The 21264-nt window shown below is 39.0% G+C and overlaps 1 protein-coding gene across 4 annotated transcripts in view; it reads left to right on the top strand.

Moving 5' to 3' along the window:
• SYNE1 (spectrin repeat containing nuclear envelope protein 1) overlaps window positions 1-21264 on the top strand; it is a gene marked incomplete at both ends in the record, with an annotated part of 450185 nt that overhangs the window by 232141 nt on the left and 196780 nt on the right. For 3 of the 4 annotated variants that reach the window (XM_079716491.1, XM_079716490.1, XM_079716489.1), the window contains 12 exons: window positions 1019-1336; window positions 2038-2193; window positions 2349-2519; window positions 3146-3472; window positions 4752-4904; window positions 5214-5381; window positions 7763-7939; window positions 9904-10050; window positions 13203-13328; window positions 14652-14828; window positions 16126-16391; window positions 17979-20139. In XM_079716491.1, the coding sequence (XP_079572617.1) occupies window positions 1019-1336; window positions 2038-2193; window positions 2349-2519; window positions 3146-3472; window positions 4752-4904; window positions 5214-5381; window positions 7763-7939; window positions 9904-10050; window positions 13203-13328; window positions 14652-14828; window positions 16126-16391; window positions 17979-20139 (4347 nt within the window). The remainder of the gene's footprint in view (window positions 1-1018; window positions 1337-2037; window positions 2194-2348; window positions 2520-3145; window positions 3473-4751; window positions 4905-5213; window positions 5382-7762; window positions 7940-9903; window positions 10051-13202; window positions 13329-14651; window positions 14829-16125; window positions 16392-17978; window positions 20140-21264) is intronic. The other variant, XM_079716492.1, reaches the window with a different exon arrangement.

Raw genomic sequence — 21264 nt, 5'->3', positions numbered from 1 at the left:
CTTTTCCATTTACAATACATTCACATTACAACATTCTTGGAGTGATATCATAGCTGAGGACAAATGTATTCAATAGTCTGAACCATATAAGATTGCTATTTCTATGGGTAAAAGTGGTCAGTTGTGAGCAATTTCGTTGGTATTAAAGATTTTTTAATAATATTGTATTCTGACTAAATATGTTGGCACTTTTAACATTCTTGGTAGGATATGACTTGGCCCCTTTCAACTTTAGGTGATCAGATCAAGTAACACAAGTGTATAATACCGTTTTGCCAACAACTTTAAGGATATGAGTTTTTCTTTCTATAAAAAAAGTAGTTTATGCTCTTCAAGACTTGGTTCATACTAAATTTATAGGGTAAATTTCTGGGACTTATGCTTTGGTGGAGGGAAATGTATTTGTACCTGGGAGTACCTGATGGGCAGGTGTGATAATTCAGCCTTCCAGGTTTGTATGCCCTGTACCCTCCAGGGCCAACTTCTCTTTGCCAACGCATTCCCTAGAACATCTTTGGCAAAGGCTCCCTCCTTAGCAAAAACAAGGTCCATTGTTCCCTTCTCAACCACACATGTAGCACTGATCCCATTCAATGTCAAAGCAGGAAACCTTAGGCTCTTTAAACAGATTAGGAGCCAAAAAAAGCCTAGGTTATTATGTTAAACAATAACCCTTTAATCGCAGTGTTTTTTGCTTGTAGGCTGAAAAGCCAAATTTCAGACACTGCTTCTAAGATGACTGAGAAAAATATTTCTCTCGGTGTGTGTATTTGTGTGTATATGTGTGCATTCTGATTAATTTAACTGGAAATATTTCAGAATGTTTTTCCTGACTTGGGAGACAGTATTCAGTTTTCGGTACATATTTTTTTGTGTAAGTCGGAATCAAAGCATTCTTTCCTAACGTGAAGTTTTCTTGAAGCCAGCGTGAAGGGCACAGTTGGCTTGAGTGAGACATGATCACCTACATGGATGTAAAATATGAGTGAGGTGTGGCAGCCATACCTTTCCCCTACAGGAGCTCCAGGTGCACTGTGCAGAGGGGCAGGCCCTGTTGCATTCAGTGCTGCACGCCAGAGAGGAAGTGATACCATCGGGCATCCCCCAGACGGAGGACCGGGCATTAGAGTCTCTCCGGCAGGACTGGCAGGCTTACCAGCAGAGGCTGTCCGAGACCCGAACTCAGTTCAATAATGTAGTCAACAAATTGAGACTGATGGAACAAAAGTTTCAGCAAGTAGACGAGTGGCTAAAAGCAATGGAAGACAAAGTGAGTCTCAGAAGTGGACGTCAGTCTAACCGGGCAGCCAAGGAGATACAATTACATCAGATGAAGGTACAACAAATGTAAATTCCTCATCTTTGTCAAAGTAGCAGTTGCCTTGCATAATTTGTTTCCTTAAAATATTTAGTAACTTTTGGTCCAAGGTTTAGCTTTTGCAAAATCTCTTTCTACTCGCAATGAAATTTGATGTACATTATAATGGAGCATTCTTCTATCAGCAATTATTTATTAGAATCCTAAGGCAGTCTAGTTTAATGAAGTATTTTATATTTTCTTCCCAAGCTTTATTACCTTGCTTGGTAAAGATACATGAATGCCAGTGTTGCAATAATTTCTTTATGGCTCTGATTTGAAATTGCTCTAATATACTACATTGACATAATACTTGAAAATTAATTTTATTCAAATTTTTATGTAGAGTCAGTGCACATGATCAAAATAATCCTTAGGCCTCTGGAACTTCTTTTCCTTATTCATCTATTTTAAAATTTATCTAAGTACAACAAAAGATATAAAAATATATGTAATATAGACAGAAAAGCACTCAAACTCATTAAGTGTACAGTTTTTATCATGTTACTGGAATTACATTTTCATGAAGGTTTTATGTGAAGTATTTTCAAAATTACATCACAGAATAAGTATATTGTAACAATACACTGAAATCGTTTTCTAGTAAGAAGATATATTTATTTGTCTTACTCAAGAATCTGTAAGATTGAACCTTTCCCTCCAATATTGTGTCATTTCAGAAGTGGCATGAAGAAGTCACTGCGTACAGAGATGAAGTTGAGGAAGTGGGAGCCAGAGCCCAGGAGATCCTGGATGAGAGCCACGTGAGCAGCCGAATGGGCTGCCAGGCCACCCAGCTGACGTCCAGATACCAAGCCCTTCTCCTCCAGGTGCTGGTGAGTGGGTCACCCCTGCTCATCATAGGTCAGCAAACTTCACAAGCCAGATGTTCTTCCTTTCGCTAACTTCCAGTGAAGATAATACGTGTTTATCAAGAAAGGCACTGGCACAGGTCTTTAATCACTGTTCAATTGTGTTTCTTCTTTCAAAGGAACAAATAAAATTCCTGGAGGAAGAGATCCAGAGTTTGGAGGAATCAGAATTATCTTTAAGTTCCTATTCGGATTGGTACAGCTCTACTCACAAAAACTTCAAGAATGTGGCTGCCAAAATTGATAAAGTAGATAAAGTGATGATGGGGAAAAAAATGAAGACATTGGAGGTAGGCATGCAAATATCAGGTTTGTCTCCCAACCCTTCTTTTTTCATGAGCTGTTCCTGTCTCTGGCGTAGAATTGGGAGTGCGTGTGTTTATCCCCGCCCAGTATGATTGGTGATCCTTGGCTCATCATTTCACTCTAAATTCCAAGTTATAATCTCTTAAGCCAAAACTGGCTTTCATTTATTTGTGTTGTGAAGTTATTTCAATGTCTTACACATGGCTGCGGACGAAATTCTTAACTAAGTTCCAGTTTGACACTAACTATTAAAAGAAAAAAAAATCTCAAATTCATGGCACTGTGCGTTAATAGAGTTTTAACTCAGATCTATAGGAGCACTGTTAAGGACAAGAGAAACATCAAGTTCTTCCTTAAGTCTCTGATTTGGAAATGATATGCTGATCAAGACTTTAAAAGACCTATACTGAAGTAAAGAAGATTCCTGATTGCTGGCGTGCCAAATCTGGTTATAAACTTCAAAAAACGTATTTTAAGGAGAAATCAGTGGACTCAAGAATGGGACTTCAAAGGCTGTTCTTTAAAAGGAAAGAAATAATGCTAAGTTATTTGCATTTACTTGTTTGTTTATTCATTTGTTTGTTTGTATTTGCCTCCCACTTTTTCTCAGGGTTTGCTAAAAGACATGGAGAAAGGCCAGAGTTTGCTCAAATCAGCCCGAGAGAAAGGAGAGAGGGCTCTTACATACTTGGAAGATGGTGAGGCAGAGACATTAAGAAAAGAGATCCATGACCACGTGGAACAGTTGAAGGAACTGACCAGCACTGTCCGGAAGGAGCACATGACTCTGGAAAAAGGCCTTCATTTAACGAAGGAATTCTCAGATAAATACAAAGCACTAACTCAGTGGATAGCAGAATACCAAGAAATCCTACACATTCCTGGAGAACCCAAAATGGAATTATATGAGAAAAAAGCTCAACTATCTAAATACAAGGTAGTGTGTTGTTACTAAGTGACAGATGCACGAGGACGTCACGTGGGACTGAGCTGGTGGGATGTGATTCCTGGTTTGTGTCACCCTTAGTGAGTGCTAGAAAAAGTCCTTAACGTGCCTATTCTGCTGGCGGGGAGTGGTATAGATTTATTTGGCTGGAAACACTACATCAGACTTATTTTTCCATTCAGGAATTGTATTTGTCTGATATTCAAAGGTTGTATCAGTAAATGGAGATCTATTCTGACAGTGTGATCCAGGTATGTGGATCCTCCAGAAAAACCTTCTTGGCATTAGGATCTCACACCTACAGATTTTATCTTTCATGTAGAGTCTTTCCTTCATCTTTTGGTACAGAAGGCCTATAAACTGACCTGTGGTAAATTCAAAATGAGACATCATACTTCTAAGAAAATTAATTCTAATTAACCAACTGTAGTTAAACATCTTAGAAATTAATTTTTGAAAGAATAAATGGTGATGTGGATATCACTATACATGCTGTAGATATAAATATTTCACATGCTCAAATCTGTGAAACAGTTATTGAAGCTTATACATGGAATAGTCTGTTTTCTAAATTTGACCCAAATTATTTAGCGATATTCTTTAAGAATTACAGTGTGATGGCTTGCCTCAAAGCTTTTCCTGTTGGAAGCTTTTTCCTACTCCAGCCAGTATGTCTATTCCTGTCCTTGGTTCTTCTGCCTAGCCTGACAGTGTGTCTTTGAAGGTGTTATATAAGAATCACACTACTTCTTCTTTTTTAGTTCACTCTGAGTTCTTTATATATATTTTTTCTTTTTTTTTAGTTCTTGATATATTTAGATAGCACTTTTAGGCCATCATAGCAACATTGCAACTGGAATTTGTCTCCCAGTCTTCACATCCAGCTCAAGCTGCTATTGATTTCACGAGTCAAAATCAAAAGATAGCACCTCGCTCCCTTCATAGAGAATTAAGGTTTATTTCTCTGCCGAAAGGAATGAGCTAGAAGCCAGCAATATGAACCATGTTAAATTTAGCCGAATGTAATTCTTTTCCATACTTCTCTCTGCGCATGTGAAGGGCTATTTGATGTCTTACTTTTACTCTGTATTGAAAAACTGTATTAGCCGTAAAAAGGCATTCTCTCTTTATTGCTTTATACTTATTAATTTTTAAAGTATATGACAGGTCTTTATGTGAAGTAGATAAGCTTATACATGCCAACGTATATGTATATATTCACCTTGATCACATAGATGAGCTGGCTCTTGTTTTTTCTTTGTAATTCAAGTCACTTCAACAAACGGTGTTGTCCTATGAACCATCAGTAAAATCAGTGAGAGAAAAAGGCAAAGCCCTCCTGGAGCTGGTGCAGGATGTTACTTTAAAGGACAAAATAGATCAACTTCAAAGTGATTACCAGAACCTCTGCAGTGCAGGAAAAGTAAGGAGTGATCAGAAATTCAATACAAATATGTGTATTTGCCACAAACGGGGTCCTGACTCCTTTTTATCTGTCAGAAAATTTTAAGGCCTGGTATGGGTCAATATTTTTCCTTTTATTCAGATGGGCATTTTAAATGGTGAAATGACTTTGTGGGTTGTGTTGTATCTTTTTTTTTCCGTTCCTAGTAAGTTTCTGATGTGTGTAACTCTACCTACCCTATGAGTTGTCCTGGGCTTTTAAAAATATGAAAGTTTTGAGTAGATTTTTGGCTTGAAAATCACTTCTAACAGCCACCTGGCTTCACAGGAGCATGTTTGCCGTCTCGAGGTGAAAGTCAGAGACCACGAAGATTACAACGGTGAGCTCCAAGAAGTGGAAAAGTGGCTGCTGCAGATGTCAGGAAGGTTAGTGGCACCCGACCTCATGGAGACAAGCAGTCTAGAGACGGTTACTCAGCAACTGGCCCACCACAAGGTATGCCTGAGCTTTAAGGAGCTGAAGAATACAGGGTGGCTTCAGCAGGTGTGCCGTGTGTATGTGCGTGCGTGTGTGTGTGAGCGCACGCATGCACCTCTCTGGGTCGTAATGACTGCACCTAAAGAATCAGGTCTGAGTCTCAAGAATGACTGATAATTGAGAACAGTTCAATTTAATATTTAAGTGACTAACAACGGCTGAATCTTGGCATTCACCTTCTGAACATATTGTAGCGTTTTTCCCAGCCAATAGTTTTCCATTGCAGAATACAATCTTTAGGGAGTAATTTATCAAAGAGAAATTATCTTTATTTTAGAAAAGTATAGCCAAAGATAGGGTACAAAAATAATAGTCAAAGAGTCTGGGTTCTAGCCAGACTGTCTTCTTCCTAACTGGGGGAACTTAGCCTCTCTGCGCCTCCTTTTTCTCCTCTGTTAAGGGTGATAATGACACCAGCCCCATCACATAGCTGTTGTGGTCATCACGGGAGATAATGTATGTGAAAGTATCTTGTAAACCATAAAGTACAGTACTGATATGTGGTGTTAGTATATTTATTAATATGTATTTTTAGTAATTATATGTGCCAGATGACAGATGTCATATAGTCACAATTTTATGGAGCAATTTTGGTGAGTTTAATGGGAAACTGATTTTTAATTGTGACGTGGTAAATATCTAGTAGTGTGTCTTAGGAAGACCAGTTAACCATTCTGGGCTTCAGGATTCCTATAGGAGAAAATTTTATTTAGCAAATACCAACAGAAAATTAACTACATGATATAGTCTATTTGGCACTGAGAAAATACCCTCAGGAACCTCATGACGTAGTGGTTCCATTCCAGCTCGAAGACAAAATGTTTCTTTTCAATATGGCATATATAATAACTGTTAACCCAGCACCACTGGAAAAAAAGTGGTGGACCCTGGGCTACTGAAGGACCACCTGGTTTCCCTTAGATGTATTGATGTGTCAACCCAGGAAACTTTGTGTTGGAATGTCCCTTGTCATCAGCATTGTAAGGAAATTAGAACCTGATTTGAAAAAGTTGGTTCCTGCTCTCTAAGTGATCTTGTGAGAACGCTCACTAGAGAACACAGGTGGGCATAGTGGTGTGTGTGAACTGGAATCGGGCAGAGACGGGCCCAAAGCTGGGGGCTGTGCCATTTACTACTTGTGAAACCTTGAACATGGTTTTTCTTTTCTTTTCGGCTGCATTGGGTCTTCGTTGCTGTGCACAGGCTTTTTCTAGTTGTGGCGAGCAGAGGCTATTCTTCATTGCGGTGCGCGGGCTTCTCATTTCAGTGGCTTCTCTTGTTGCGGAGCACAGACTCTAGGTGCACAGGCTTCAGTAGTTGTGGCTCACGGGCTATAGAGCGCAGGCTCAGTAGTTGTGGCACGTGGGTTTCAGTAGTTGTGGCTCACGGGCTCTAGAGTGCAGGCTCAGTAGTTGTGGCACATGGGCTTCAGTAGTTGTGGCTCACAGGCTCTAGAGCACAGGCTCAGTAGTTGTGGCACACGGGCTTCAGTAGTTGTGGCTCACAGGCTTCAGTAGTTGTGGGACACAGGCTTCAGTAGTTGTGGCTCACAGGCTATAGAGTGCAGGCTCAGTAGTTGTGGCACACAGGCTTAGTTACTCCACGACATTTGGGATCTTCCCTGACCAGGGCTCGAACCTGTGTCCCCTGCATTGACAGGCGGATTCTTAACCACTGTGCCACCAGGGAAGTCCCTTGAACATGTTTTATAACATCTCTGTGCTTCAATCTCCTCATCTGTAAAACAATAGTAATAATGCACATTTATCCGGGCTTATATATAGTCCCTGCACTATACCAGGTGCTTAATAAATGGTAAGTGATAATGGTTGTTTTTATTTTTATCAATATAAGTATTATTAGATGTAAATTAGATATTACATAATTTAGACATTCGATTATTACATAAATCAGATATCATATTAGATAAATTAGACATTAGTAAATTAGATTAAGTTGTAATTAGATTATTTTAGATATAAATTATACCAGAATTATAACTTATAGAGTTGAAAAATGTATTAACATCCTTCTTGCTGGTAATAATACCATGGAGCAGATCTCTAACTGAGATCAGCCTCATGAAATCACTTAAAGGTTAGTTCATTATTCGTATGTAACTCAATCCATTAAATTAATTAACTTTTCCCATTGGAGTATCTCTGAAAATCTACTTTTTTTTTCATTTGTTGATATGGTAACCAAGACAAATTGCAAAACTCTTTTAAAAACATTTTAAACAGTGAAATGATTGATCTTTAACTTTCTGGTTGATGAATAGATTATTTAAAGACTAAAAATGGAATGAGAACTCAGTACTTGTTCCATTTTTTTTGTAGGCAATGATGGAAGAAATTGCTGGTTTTGAAGACCGTTTGAACAACCTTAAAATTAAAGGCAACAATTTGATCAGCCAGTGTGCAGACCACCTCCAAGCGAAACTTAAACAAAATGTACACGCTCATCTGCAGGGCACAAAGGATAGTTACTCAGCCATCTGCAGTACAGCCCAGAGGGTGAGTACCACTGGAACATTCTAGAATGATGAAGAATTAAGGAGAAAAACTGTGCAAACTGGAGGTTTTTAAAAATAGTTTTTGTGCTTCAGTCTTTGGGATCGTTTTGGTGTTTTTCCAGAAAGAAAAAAAGAGGATAGATTTCATAGTCTCTATGTGAACATAGAACTAACATATCATATATTTGATTGATGTGATGAAGTGGCGAATTTCAGACATGTGGTTTTACGCAATCCCTTTATTCCATGAATTGATTGTGAAAAATTTTTTAATTTTGTTTGTTTTTATTTGCACACCATCAATAATGCTTCTTTCTAATTTGCCGTTTATTCTATGACATCAAAATGTTTATTCTGTAAGTCACACAATAATTATTTCTTTTTAACTCTATGCAGCCCAGGTTCTACTCTAATTCAGTATTTTTATGTATTCATGTAGAAATTGAGAAAAGAAGTAAGCACCAATTTCGAGGTATACTTCAGTGGGTATCCCTCCAATAAAATGGAATCCTTAATGTGATAGATATAAGTCTAAGATAAATAAGAATTGCCCTTTTAACAATTAAGTAAAATTAGTGGATTACTCTTTATTATTCTGGAATTTATAAATGACACTGAGAAGAGTCCATCTATTTTTGTTACTGGGCTATTTAGTAAGAACTGGAGAAATACAAGTGACATGGGGAGAATTATCTGTGTTCATCACGATAGTAAAAAAAATGCTGGGTGACATTAGTTGATCCCTAGACTTGGAAAATCCACCTTCAAAAAGTTAATAAAAAAGAGGGATAAAAGAATCTAACAAATAATTGCAGATGATGACAAAGGGGAAAAGGGGGTGAGACAAGAAAAACAGCAGCATGGAGCTTTCTGGTGAGCTCATTTGTTCACTCACTCAACAGAGATTTCTTAGCACTGTCTTTGTAGCAGGCTTTTTCTGTGCATTAGGGACACAGCTTAATTTTTTTTTTTTAATTGGTAAATGTTTGAAAGACAAGCATATTTTAAAAATAAACTTTTAAAAAGTAGATGAAATTCTAAGAACAGAGTCAGAATCTTATAATTAAACTTTGCAAAAATGTTAAAGAAAGCAAAATACCTTTTTTCTTTTTAGTTCTGCTTGGAATAAAAATAAATAAGGGATAGTCCTAATATCAGATAAAAATGAGTAATTTAATAGATGACAGAGAAAAGCAGAATTCAATTACTGCTTCTGTTGTCTCAATAAGGAAAGAAAAGCCAGTCTAACCTCATAGTCTTTTTTCTTTCTTTTGTTTTTGATGAAGAGTTTGCTCAGAAAACATCATAGGTATATTTTACCTTGATTTCAAGGAAACACATAATAGTTTCTCAACATGTCTTTGTGGATAAAATGGAAATTGCTTGGCTGGTTGAGGATTAAGTAATTGAATAGATGCATTAGAAAATGTCTGGGTTATTCTAGATTAGTGTTGTCCTGGAATGTAACTTCTAAGATGAAATGAGGGCATCAAACTCTCCCCTCCCCTGTGTTATAATTTAGTTCCAATTTACCCTACCCCTAAAACAGAAGCTTTTCAGTTAGAGAAATATTGGTTATCTTTTCATGAGCTGGCATTTTATTTTTACTTTTAGTTTCTAGTTTAAATGAAAAGGACAGTATTTATACTATGGGGGAAAGCTGCAAAAACTTTTGATTTATGTTTGACCAATTTACTTCAAAGATTTTATGTATTCTAACACATTTCTAGCGTTACATAACCCTGCCCACCTTGTCTTTCCATGAACAGGATATTATGTTGTAATGTGTGGGTTGAGAAGTTATAAACTGGGAACATATGCAGACTCCGTAGATATGTGTCTGGTTTTGGGGGGCATGGTGGGGAGAGGGATCCATTTAAAGTGGACTTGTTTCATTTGCTTCCAGTGATCTTTTTAGAGATATAAAACAGCTCTCACAACCACAGCATGATTGTTCTGTCTCAGGTGTACCAGAGTCTGGAACATGAACTTCAGAAGCAGGTTAGTCGACAAGACACCCTGCAGCAGTGCCAGGCCTGGCTTTCTGCAGTCCAGCCCGATTTAAAGCCAAGCGCACATCCCCCTCTCAGCAGGGCAGAAGCCGTTAAGCAGGTAGTTTGTGATTCCTGAAAGCTTATGTTATGCTGTGATTCATTCATTTGATGAAAACATGTTAAGTACCTCTTATGTGCCAAATTGTGCTGGTTGCTGGAGATACAAAAGTATAAATAAGGTCTGAGCTTGATTCCAGTCAAGTCCACATTCTAACCAGGAAGACGGATGCACAACTGAGGTCCATCTGGTAGAATAAATAGGGCATGGGCACTGTAGCCAAAAGATCGATTCCAGTACCTGCTCAACAGGGTGACCATGGGTAAATCACTGAATTTCTCTGAGCCTCAGTGTTCTAATAGGTAAAGTGATTATAAGTATGCTTGCTTCTGAAAGTTATGAAGAAATTCAAGTGTTGTACCGCAGTGTACATGATTTGTAAACAGAAAAGCAAAATTAGCCTCTCCTGCATTTTTTGGCACAAAACGAGGTGCTTATTAAATAATTATTGAATGAATGCTGAATGAATTATTAATTGTTATCATGTGAAAGGAACCTATGGCATATTAATTTGACATCTACATGCTTAAAATGTTGCTGCTGAGACTTCATCAGAATATTTGAGGGATGTTTTTAAATTTTTTGTACTAAGCAACTTTTCTATGTAGTGCAAAGAATATATTTTAAAGGAATTTAGTTGTAAAGGTTGCTGCCAGGTAGGAAGTAATGCAAAAATTCAATTTTTTTGCCTCAAACTGATATTAAAATAATATGCTTGTTCATTTAGTCCGCTTAGAGAATATGTGCAGTTAATACGTCCCCCAAAGTATACTTTCTGGCGTAAATGACTTACATTATTTAAGTCATGAAATGGCTCACAGAAGTGCATGTATTACACCTTATAAAAAATAGAATATGGGGCTTCCCTGGTGCTGCAGTGGTTGAGAGTCCGCCTGCTGATGCAGGGGACATGGGGTCGTGCCCCGGTCCGGGAAGATCCCACATGCCGCAGAGCAGCTGGGCCCGTGAGCCATGGCCGCTGAGCCTGCACGTCCGGAGCCTGTGCTCCGCAACGGGAGAGGCTGCAACAGTGAGAGGCCCGCGTACCACAGAAAAAAAAAAAAAAAAAAAAAGAATATAGACAAATCAAACATGGCTCTCCTTGAATCAAGAAATGAAATAAAGATTGTCTGTATTCTGCTTTTTCATTAGACTGTGAGCTCTCTTGGGTCATTCATTGTCTTGTGGCTGTTTGTTTCCAATGTACTTTATTCAGAACAATCCAGACCAAAGTTTGATTCTTCTCCTTTGTTCCCCAAAAAAGAAGTAAAAGGGAGGGAGAAAATAACATTAATCCCAATGAACTTCCGCTAGAACAGGAAATTTCCTCCAGCTACCCGCATTAGCTGTGGTTGCAGGAGGATGCTGATCCTTCCTGGGGCCCAGATTCAGTGACTGTATGGTTCATTGTTTTGCTTTCTGCCCCCTCCACACTGCTTCTCAAAATGGGCTGCCCCCTTTTGGAAGCAACAGAGAAAGGAATTAGAGGTATTGGAAACACCTGGACCTCAGTTCTGATGGGGAAGAGGTTTTTTGTTGTTTCTTTTTGTTTTTGTTTTGCTTTGTTTTGATCAGTCTTTCCTTTGGCAAGTACTGCTTTCATGTAAAGTCGAGCAGGTCCTGGGTCATTAGTTAGCTTGGATGTTTCACTGGAGAATTCCACTACTGACAGGGTGTCAGACTCTGGTCAGGCTTTGATTGGCTGCAGTTGAATTTGGTCAGGGTCCCAGGGTGTGTCGTGGATCCCCAGGGCCTCCCACATGGTAAACGCTCAATACATATGTAATGATAATATGGTCCTCACTACCATTAGTCAATGACAGACTGATTTGATTCCATTAAGAATGTCATTTGTTTTCATAAGGCATGATGTGAATTTGGGGGAATGAGAAAAAGTACTATCAGATTTGCCCTTGAAATTGATTTTTAGCAAAAATCTTTCATAACTGTTTTGTCATTGACAATCAACAAGCTGTTCCCAATGCTTTTGGAATCAGGCCAACTGTATACATTTTAAAATAAATCATTATTTTTTTAAAGTTAAAATATTTATAAAATAAAAATTCAGATATCTCATTCTCTTCTCATTTCCAAAGGCTGTTTGGGACAGATAACTTTCTCTGAGCCATGGGTACCTGATGGGATGGTTTTGGTTAATGGCTAATGATACTAATTGGAAGTGAAACACCAGTCAGTTTGTGCAGTGGATAAAAGTTTAGGTGCTACTTTCTACTTAATGGGAAATTGATCCGTATTTGTTACATTTATGTGAGAATGATGTGTCTAGGCAACCCACACAGCTTAGAGGAAATATACTGAGATGAGTCAAAAAGTTAGGCTCCATTATTAGCTATGATTTTGGAAGATCACCTGCTGTTTCTGTAGATCAACTTTCTCCCATACAACTTGCAGTCAATACCTCCTTCCCCATTAATCACAAAGATGGAGTAAGCGAAAGCCACTTCTCACCACCTCTACCACCCATCGCCCTGCATCAGGCCATCATCACTTCTCATCCTGCAGTAGCCTGACAACTGGGGATGCCAGTTCCGTCCCTGGTTGGGGAACTAGGATCCCACATGCCACGTGGCAACTAAGCCCATGCACCACAACTAGAGAGCCTGCGTGCTCCAACTACAGGCTCTGGAGCCCACACGCCACAACTACAGAAGCCCACGCTCTCTGGAATCCGTGTGCCACAACTACTGAGCCCGTACACCACAACTAGAGAGAAGCCCGTGCACCGCAATAAAAGATCCCACATGCCGCAAAGAAGACCCGATGCAGCCAAAAATAAATAAATAAATATTTTAAAAAAAAGAAAGAAAAGAAAACAAGCTAGAATGTGAACAGAGAATCTGGGAAAACTGTGGAAGTTTCTTGGTTGTTCCCCTTTCCCAGACCATACAGGCTAATTAGAGTAAGAAACAGCTGGTGGACGTCTGGCTCCCTGCCAGTGTGTTTGGAAAGCTTTCTTTTGAGTAACTAATATATGTCATTTACAACAATGGTGAAAATACTGAGCATAGCAAGTTTATTTTTGAAATGTCAACAAAATACCACAAATGGTACAAATATTTGCTATCTAAATATAGCATGCGTCTCTTTCACTCTGACAAGTTTTTTTTTTTTTTCTTTTTTTGTTTTTTCAGGTCAAACACTTCAGAGCTTTGCAGGAACAGGCAAGGACCTACTTGGATCTCCTTTGCACCATGTGTGACTTGTCAAACTCTTCAGTGAAAACCACAGCAAAAGACATTCAACAAACAGAACAAATGGTAAAAGTTAAAAAAGGACATTGGATATATCTGACTATATTCTCTTGCTTGAATGTTAGATGTGAAAAAAGTTTTCTCTTTGGGGTATTCTTGCTATAATGCTCCTACAAGCATTATACTAAATATGTATTGAATTTCAACTAAGTAACAGAGAAGTAGGCACACTCTAATACTGATGCCACTGAATTGGAAGTGAAATATTTAGTCCCATTGAACTGCTAAACATTCGCACCTCTTTCCTCTTCTCTTTTCTCCTCAATTACCATTCTCTCTTCCTCTTTTCCTATTTTTTCACTCATTTTTTTTCTTTTCTCCTTTTCCATTGTTTTCTTTCGGTCATATTTAGTGTGAAAGGGCCTCCTGACCCTTCCTATTAGTATGGCAAACATCTGTCATGACCCTTCTAATTCATTGGCAGTGCCTGAGTGTGGTGTTGAGAAGAATTGTGAAGCTGTATCTGGGCCCTTTGGACAGTGTTGTGATGAGTTAGCAGTACCTGTCTGCAGCAGACAGATGGCGCCACAGAGCCCGTGTGTTTGCTGCTGCTGCCTTAAACTCTGGAACACAACATGTTTGGATTAAAAAAAAAAAAAAAAAGACTTGGTTTTGTTATTTAACTGATTAATATTCCAGAATAGTAAAATGATCTAAAGGAAAAAATAATGAAGAAATTAAGATAATTAAATAATTATAGATATTAAAATAATTAAACTAACATATGTTTTTTTACTTTTATGTTTTATTACATTACCAAAGCAAGTCTGTATTTAAATCCTTAAGAAAGATGATATAGCTCCTATATTTTTTTTACAGAAATGATTTATCGAAATAAGTTATATGATTTCAAAAACCAGTGAAGCAGATCTAAACATATATCCAAAATGTTAATAACTCAGTGTTCTATAAGAAGTATCAGCAACTGTGCACTAGAGGACAATATAAGTCTTTTCTAGTTAACCCCAAGACCAAATTGATGACTCAGTCAAACAGATGTATCCACTGAAATGCCCAATGTGAAAAACCATTAGGGCAGCTTCTGACCTAATAAATTGTTAAAACTTCTAGACCTTCACAGTATTGATTGAAATCATATGGCATAAGTCTCAGACATGTGAAGTCTTTAGAAAACCTAAATATAAAATCTGTTTTTCTTGAAGCAAATAAAGAATTCTTTTTGGATTTATCACTCGTGTGTGTGTATGTGTGTGTGTGTGTGTGTGCGTGCGTGCACGTGTGTTGGCCTGTGTACATGGACAGGCTGATTCATTGAACATAAATGTTTCTGTCCATTGCTGCTAACTTTTGCCTCTGTGTTTTCTCCAGATTGAACAAAGGCTTGCCCAGGCACAGAACTTAACTCAGGGCTGGGAAGAGATCAAGCACATGAAGGCTGAGCTTTGGATTTACCTCCAGGATGCCAATCAGCAGCTGCAGAATATGAAGAGGAGGCACTCAGAACTGGAGCTAAATATTGCACAGAACATGGTGTCTCAAGTAAAGGTAGGAATTAACGTGCCTCCAGGGGAGCTAGAGGAGACCAGGACGGGTGTATGTCAATCAATCCTTACACATAGTTATTTAAGGAATGAGATAGAACAACTTTCATTTGGTGCCAGAAAAATATAGCTCAGAAAGTGAACATTCAGATATTTTCTTGGAGCTCCAGTTGGCCACTTGCATTGAAGGACATTCACTCTGTAGCTTATTTCTGAATAAAGAACTGTGGTTTAGCTAGCAGAACCAGAAGACTCTGCCATTAAACAAACATGAAGCCTTATTATTCATTAACTTTTCATCACAATATTGCTAAAGCTGTTGGGTTTATCAATTTATTAAATATATATTTAATATATACAACATATTAACATACAACTGATTTAAAAACCAATAAAATATTTATATAATTTAAAATATAATAGAAAACTATTATAAGTATATTAACTTGATTGGAAGTTGTACCAGATTATTTTTTTTAAGAATTCTTTTTTTTAAATTAATTTATTTTATTTTTGGCTGCATTGGGTTTTTGTTGCTGTGTGTGGGCTTTCTCTAGTTGCAGCGAGCGGGGGCTACTCTTCGTTGCAGTGCGCGGGCTTCTCACTGCGGTGGCTTCTCTTGTTGCGGAGCACGCGCTTTAGGCACGTGGGCTTCAGTAGTTGTGGCATGCGGGCTCAGTAGTTGTGGTTCACGGGCTCTAGAGCACAGACTCAGTAGTTGTGGCACACGGGCTTAGTTGCTCCGCGGCATGTGGGATCTTCCCCAACCAGGGCTCGAACCCGTGTCCCCTGCACTGGCAGGCGGATTCTTAACCACTGTGCCACCAGGGAAGCCCTGTACCAGATTTTTAACAAACCTTAACATTTATTTTTTCTCTGTGACAATCAGCCACTTTTATTTTCTACTGGGATATTGTTTGCATATGCAGAAAGAAGAATGGAAAGGATATAAATTAGATTTTGTTCTCAAAAGCATGAACTTTAAAAATTTTTAGAAAACTAAGGATGCACTTTAAGATAAAATATTAACTTTTTTCCTTAGTGGCTATAATACTGTTTCACATTTATCAGTTTTTCTTTATATTTTTCAAAGTAACACAAGAAAATACCACAGTACCCTCTGATTCTTCAACACTTGGAAATTTGTTCATAAGGAAGTATGATGATTTTAGATTTTCTCTTTGTCCCTCACTATACATTCTTCAATTACATAAAGTATTCAGAGGTATTGTATCTATGTCTCAATCTGTATTTATTTGGGGGGGGTTATTCAACCTTATTTTATTGTTGTTATCCTTTAGGATTTTGTTAAGAAACTACAGTGCAAACAGTCATCAGTGACCACTATTACAGAGAAGGTGGATGAGTTAACCAAGAAGCAGGAGTCTCCTGAACACAAGGAAATAAGTCATTTAAACGACCAGTGGCTGGATCTGTGCCTTCAGTCCAAAAATCTGTGCTTGCAAAGGGAAGAGGATTTCCAGAGAACACGAGATTACCACAACTGTATGAATGTCGTCGAAGTGTTCTTAGAAAAATTTACTACAGAATGGGATAACTTAGCCAGGTAACAGCAATTCTCCAGTCGGTCACCAAAATGCGAAGCCAGAAATTTCTTAATTTCCATAAAAATCAAAAATGTCTTTCTTACATTTTAAACATTCATTTTCTATCATTATAAATATTGATAAAACATATTAAGAATCTGGTGTCATCTGTATCCATAATCATGATTTTCCTTGCTCAGTATTAATTTAAGCAGTGAGTAAAAGGAAAATATTTGAAAATGGCACCATTTCTACCTGCGACCTCAGGAATATTTCAAAGCTGTTACACTGTGAGTTCAAAGAATATCCCAAGAATATTTCTAGTTTTCATTACCAGTTATGGGACTATCATCTATGATTTCAGGACATGAATCCTTCTTGAATCTATAGTTCCATGGGTTTCTTGTCAATTCTGTAAAGTAACACATTCTATGTAATTCAGTCTAGTTTTGTCTTGTACTTGTGGTATTCTAGAACTTAGTGAACAATCTAAATTCAATTAATGTGTGTCTTATTTGATTTTATAGCAACTGAACCCCTCTTAACTTTTTCTTTGAAAAGGATTCCCTCTCTCCCACATACACTGAGTCATCATAGGGAAATCTTTCTATGCTCTGATCACTATAATTATTAAAACCTGTACTTCTTCTGTCCAGATTTATCAAGTTGTAGCAATTAAAACTGAAAACATTATTCTAGCTGTAGTTAAATTGTTAAATCATGGGTTTTTTTGTTTTGGGGTGTTTCTTTTTTGGAGGAGGTACACTACTTTCTGATTTGTTTACTTTTTCTTGGTGCTCATCATTTTACTAATCTTTGAGATAAATCCAATATCAGCAAAAAACCATATTTCAGACGGACAATAGGCACCTCCATCTGGTTAACCCACAAACACCTCAGATCTAATACGTCCCGAACAGAACTCATCATATGGCCTCCCAACACTCTTCCTCATACTTGAGAACTAATCGTTTTGTAAGTGAAAAAGACTCTAAGATTGAATTTTCTCATATGTGTTTTGTAGTCAAAGGGATGAGAATTCTTTGCCTTTCACAGTTATTTCTAAAGGTTTCTAATGGTAAACAGAAAATATCTAAGTTCCACACATGAGCAGCTGTTAGAGCCATTGGTTATTTCTTACACATGGTATACCATCTAGCACTGGATTGTCTACTGGAGCTTCTTCTCACAGGAAAGCACATCAATCACAGATCACTTAATTTCTCTGAGTGCCTTTCAAGAATGCAGTAGATCAGTGTTTCTCAATATTTAGTGTTTGCGCAAATCATCAAGGGAACTTGTTAATGTGCAGATCCTGCTCAGTCGCTGAGAGTCAGAGGAAGAAGCTAAAGTACACCTCAGATGTGATGAGAGGGCAGCCTTAGCTAGAAGAAGTATCTGGGCAACCTATCTTGGTTCAACTTCTGCTATGGAAATATATGGGTCTTACATTCCATAATAATTATAGCATCTCTGTCGATAAGCCCTGAATTGAACCACTCTAAGCTAAGAAAGAAGATGGTGATATGCACTTTAACGTGATATGAACAAACACAGGTATTAACTAAAGTTAACTTGATTTTATGTCTTTTAATATATACATACAGATCTGATGCAGAGAGTACAGCCATCCACCTGGAAGCTTTGAAGAAGTTGGCACTGGCATTGCAGGAGAGAAAGCAGGCTATTGACGACCTGAAAGAGCAAAAGCAGAATATGATAGACCATCTGAATGTAGATGACAAAGAACTAGTCAAAGAACAGACGAGTCACCTTGAGCAACGCTGGTTTCAGCTTGAGGACCTCGTTGAAAGGAAAATCCAAGTGTCTGTCACCAACCTGGAGGAGTTAAGTGTGGTCCGGTCCAGATTTCAGGAGCTGATGGACTGGGCGGAAGAGCAGCGACCCAACATTGCTGAGGCTCTTAAGCAGAGCCCCCCACCTGACATGACCCAGAACCTTCTCATGGATCACCTTGCCATTTGCAGTGAACTGGAGGCCAAACAGATGCTCCTGAAATCACTCATGAAGGATGCTGATAGGGTGATGGCTGATCTTGGCCTCAATGAGAGGCAGATAATCCAGAAGGTACTCTCTGATGCCCAAAGGCACGTGAATAGTCTCAGCGACTTAGTGGGCCAGAGACGAAAGTACTTAAACAAGGCTTTGTCCGAGAAAACCCAGTTTCTCATGGCAGTGTTCCAGGCGACCAGCCAAATTCAGCAACATGAGCGCAAGATAATGTTCCGTGAACATATCTGCCTGTTACCGGATGACGTGAGCAAACAAGTGAAAACATGTAAGAGCGCACAAGCCAGCCTCAAGACTTACCAAAATGAAGTCACTGGACTTTGGGCCCAGGGTCGCGAATTAATGAAAGGAGTCACAGAGCAGGAAAAGAGTGAGGTACTGGGGAAGCTTCAGGAATTGCAGAGTGTCTATGACACCGTTTTACAGAAGTGCAGCCATCGGCTACAAGAACTAGAGAAAAATTTGGTTTCTAGGAAGCATTTTAAGGAAGATTTTGATAAAGCTTGTCACTGGCTAAAACAAGCAGATATTGTTACCTTTCCTGAAATCAACCTAATGAATGAGAGTGCTGAGCTGCAGACACAACTGGCCAAATACCAACACATCCTTGAACAATCTCCAGAATATGAAAATCTCCTACTTACGCTACAGAGAACTGGACAGGCCATACTGCTGACGCTGAATGAAGTCGATCATTCCTACCTCAACGAAAAGCTAAATACACTGCCCCTGCAGTTCAATGTAATTGTCGACTTGGCTAAAGACAAGTTCTATAAAGTCCAGGAAGCAATTCTGGCCCGGAAAGAATATGATTCCTTGATCGAGTTGACAACCCAGTCTCTTTGTGATCTCGAAGACCAGTTCTCCAAGGTGAGCCAAGTCCCCAGCGCCCTGAGTGTTGAAGAGGCTCTGTGTCTTCAGGATGGTTGTCGAGCTCTTGGGGGAGAGGTGGCAGCCCTTGCAGAAGCAGTGGATGAACTGAACCAGAAGAAAGAAAGTTTTCGCAGCACAGGGCAGCCATGGCAACCAGACCAGATGCTGCATCTCATCACCCTGTACCACAGGCTGAAGCGACAGACAGAACAAAGGGTGAGCTTATTAGAAGACACCACCAGTGCTTATCAAGAGCATGAAAAGATGTGCCACCAGCTAGAGAAACAACTAGAAGTTGTGAGAACAGAGCAGGCCAAGGTGAACGAGGAGACGCTTCCTGCAGAGGAGAAGCTCAAAGTGTATCACTCCCTGGCGGGAAGCCTCCAGGATTCAGGAATTCTTCTAAAACGAGTGACTGTGCATCTTGAAGATCTTGTTCCGCATCTTGACACCTCAGCTTATGAGAAAGCCAAGCATCAGATCCAAGCCTGGCAAGAGGAGTTAAAACTGCTGACTTCCACCATTGGCGTGATGGTGACGGAGTGTGAGAGCCGCATGGTACAGAGCAGAGACTTCCAGACGGAGCTGAGCCGCTCCCTGGACTGGCTGCGGAGCGTGGAGACAGCGCTGAGTGAGCCACTGTGCCTGGACCTGAACCTGCGGGACGTCCAGGAGGAGATCAGAAAGGTCCAAATCCATCAGGAAGAGGTGCAGTCCAGCCTGAGGATAATGAATGCACTGAGTAACAAGGAGAAGGAGAAATTCACGAGAGCCAAGGAGCTGATCTCTGCCGACCTACAGCACACGCTGGCTGAGCTCTCAGAACTGGACGGGGCCCTGCAGGAAGCTCTCCGCACCAGACAGGTCGGTACCACAGGGCTTCCCCTTTCTTTCTTCCACTTTGCTTCTTTGTAAATAGGTGTGAGAAATTGCTTTGATTTTGATTTTTTGTTTAGAGTTGCTTCCTTAAATATTTCTTTTTTTGACTACTACATGGAATCATCTTCAATTGTGACTTAAAAAGGTGCTTTTATTGTTTATGCTCATGGTATTCATTTCATGTGATTTTCATATTGACTTGACTTTAGTTTTAATACAGGAACATCTCAGTTATCCCTCTCCTTTAGGAGAGATAATAAATGATAGCACTAGTATAATTAATACCATATGTGAGGAATTAATCATAAAGTTCATTCATTAGCAATGAATAAGTAGTGATGCTTTTTAAAAAACAATGTGAAACCTGGCATTTCTAAGCTTAGTACTGGATGAAGAGTCTCCAGATGGAGAGAGGCAGATGGATGATGCAGTCCTGACTTGATGCTGAGCCAGGCTTTCTTGCGGGGTCTCCCATCAGTTGCCCCATCTCTCCACCCCTTCCTCGGGGAGGAGTGCTTCCTCTTCTCTGGCTTCCCTGAAGCACAAGAGAAGCAAGACTAGAATATCCATCATGACTTGACTTGAAGATAACAAAGAAATGAGAGCATGCTCAGAACTTCCCAGGTTAGCCTCCTAATTGTGACTTGTTCTGGGACTCTGTGCGTTCAAAAATAAGAGAGATACAACAGTGCCCAGAGGTGTACTTACTTTAATCCCTTGACCCTTTTTCTCCACATCTGTCCCTCTGATTCTATGGGATTTCAACCAGCCGTTTAAGTTAAGGACAGCCTTCCTTAGGATAATATAGTCACTATAGCTTTGGAGTAAAGCACACCTGGATTTTAATCTTGAACAAATTACTTACATCCTGTAAGTCTCAGTTTTCTCTGTGGGAGAGGGATAATAACATCTCCCTCTTCAGATTTATATTCTTAGTGCAGGGTCTGATGTAGAGGTAGCCCCCGATGACTCTTAACTATCATTTAACTTTATTTTTCACATAGATTAAGGTTAACACTAAATAATACAATTTAAAAAAAAATCTTAACATGTGGTTAAAATCTTAGTAAACTTCAACATGTAAAATTCTGACTTCTTAAACTAGAGTCT

Source organism: Hyperoodon ampullatus, assembly GCF_949752795.1.
Source record: "Hyperoodon ampullatus genome assembly, chromosome: 12".
Classification (NCBI taxonomy): Eukaryota; Metazoa; Chordata; class Mammalia; order Artiodactyla; family Ziphiidae; genus Hyperoodon; species Hyperoodon ampullatus.
Note: the sequence above shows the minus strand (reverse complement) of the source record. Positions and strands in the feature narration are given on the sequence as shown.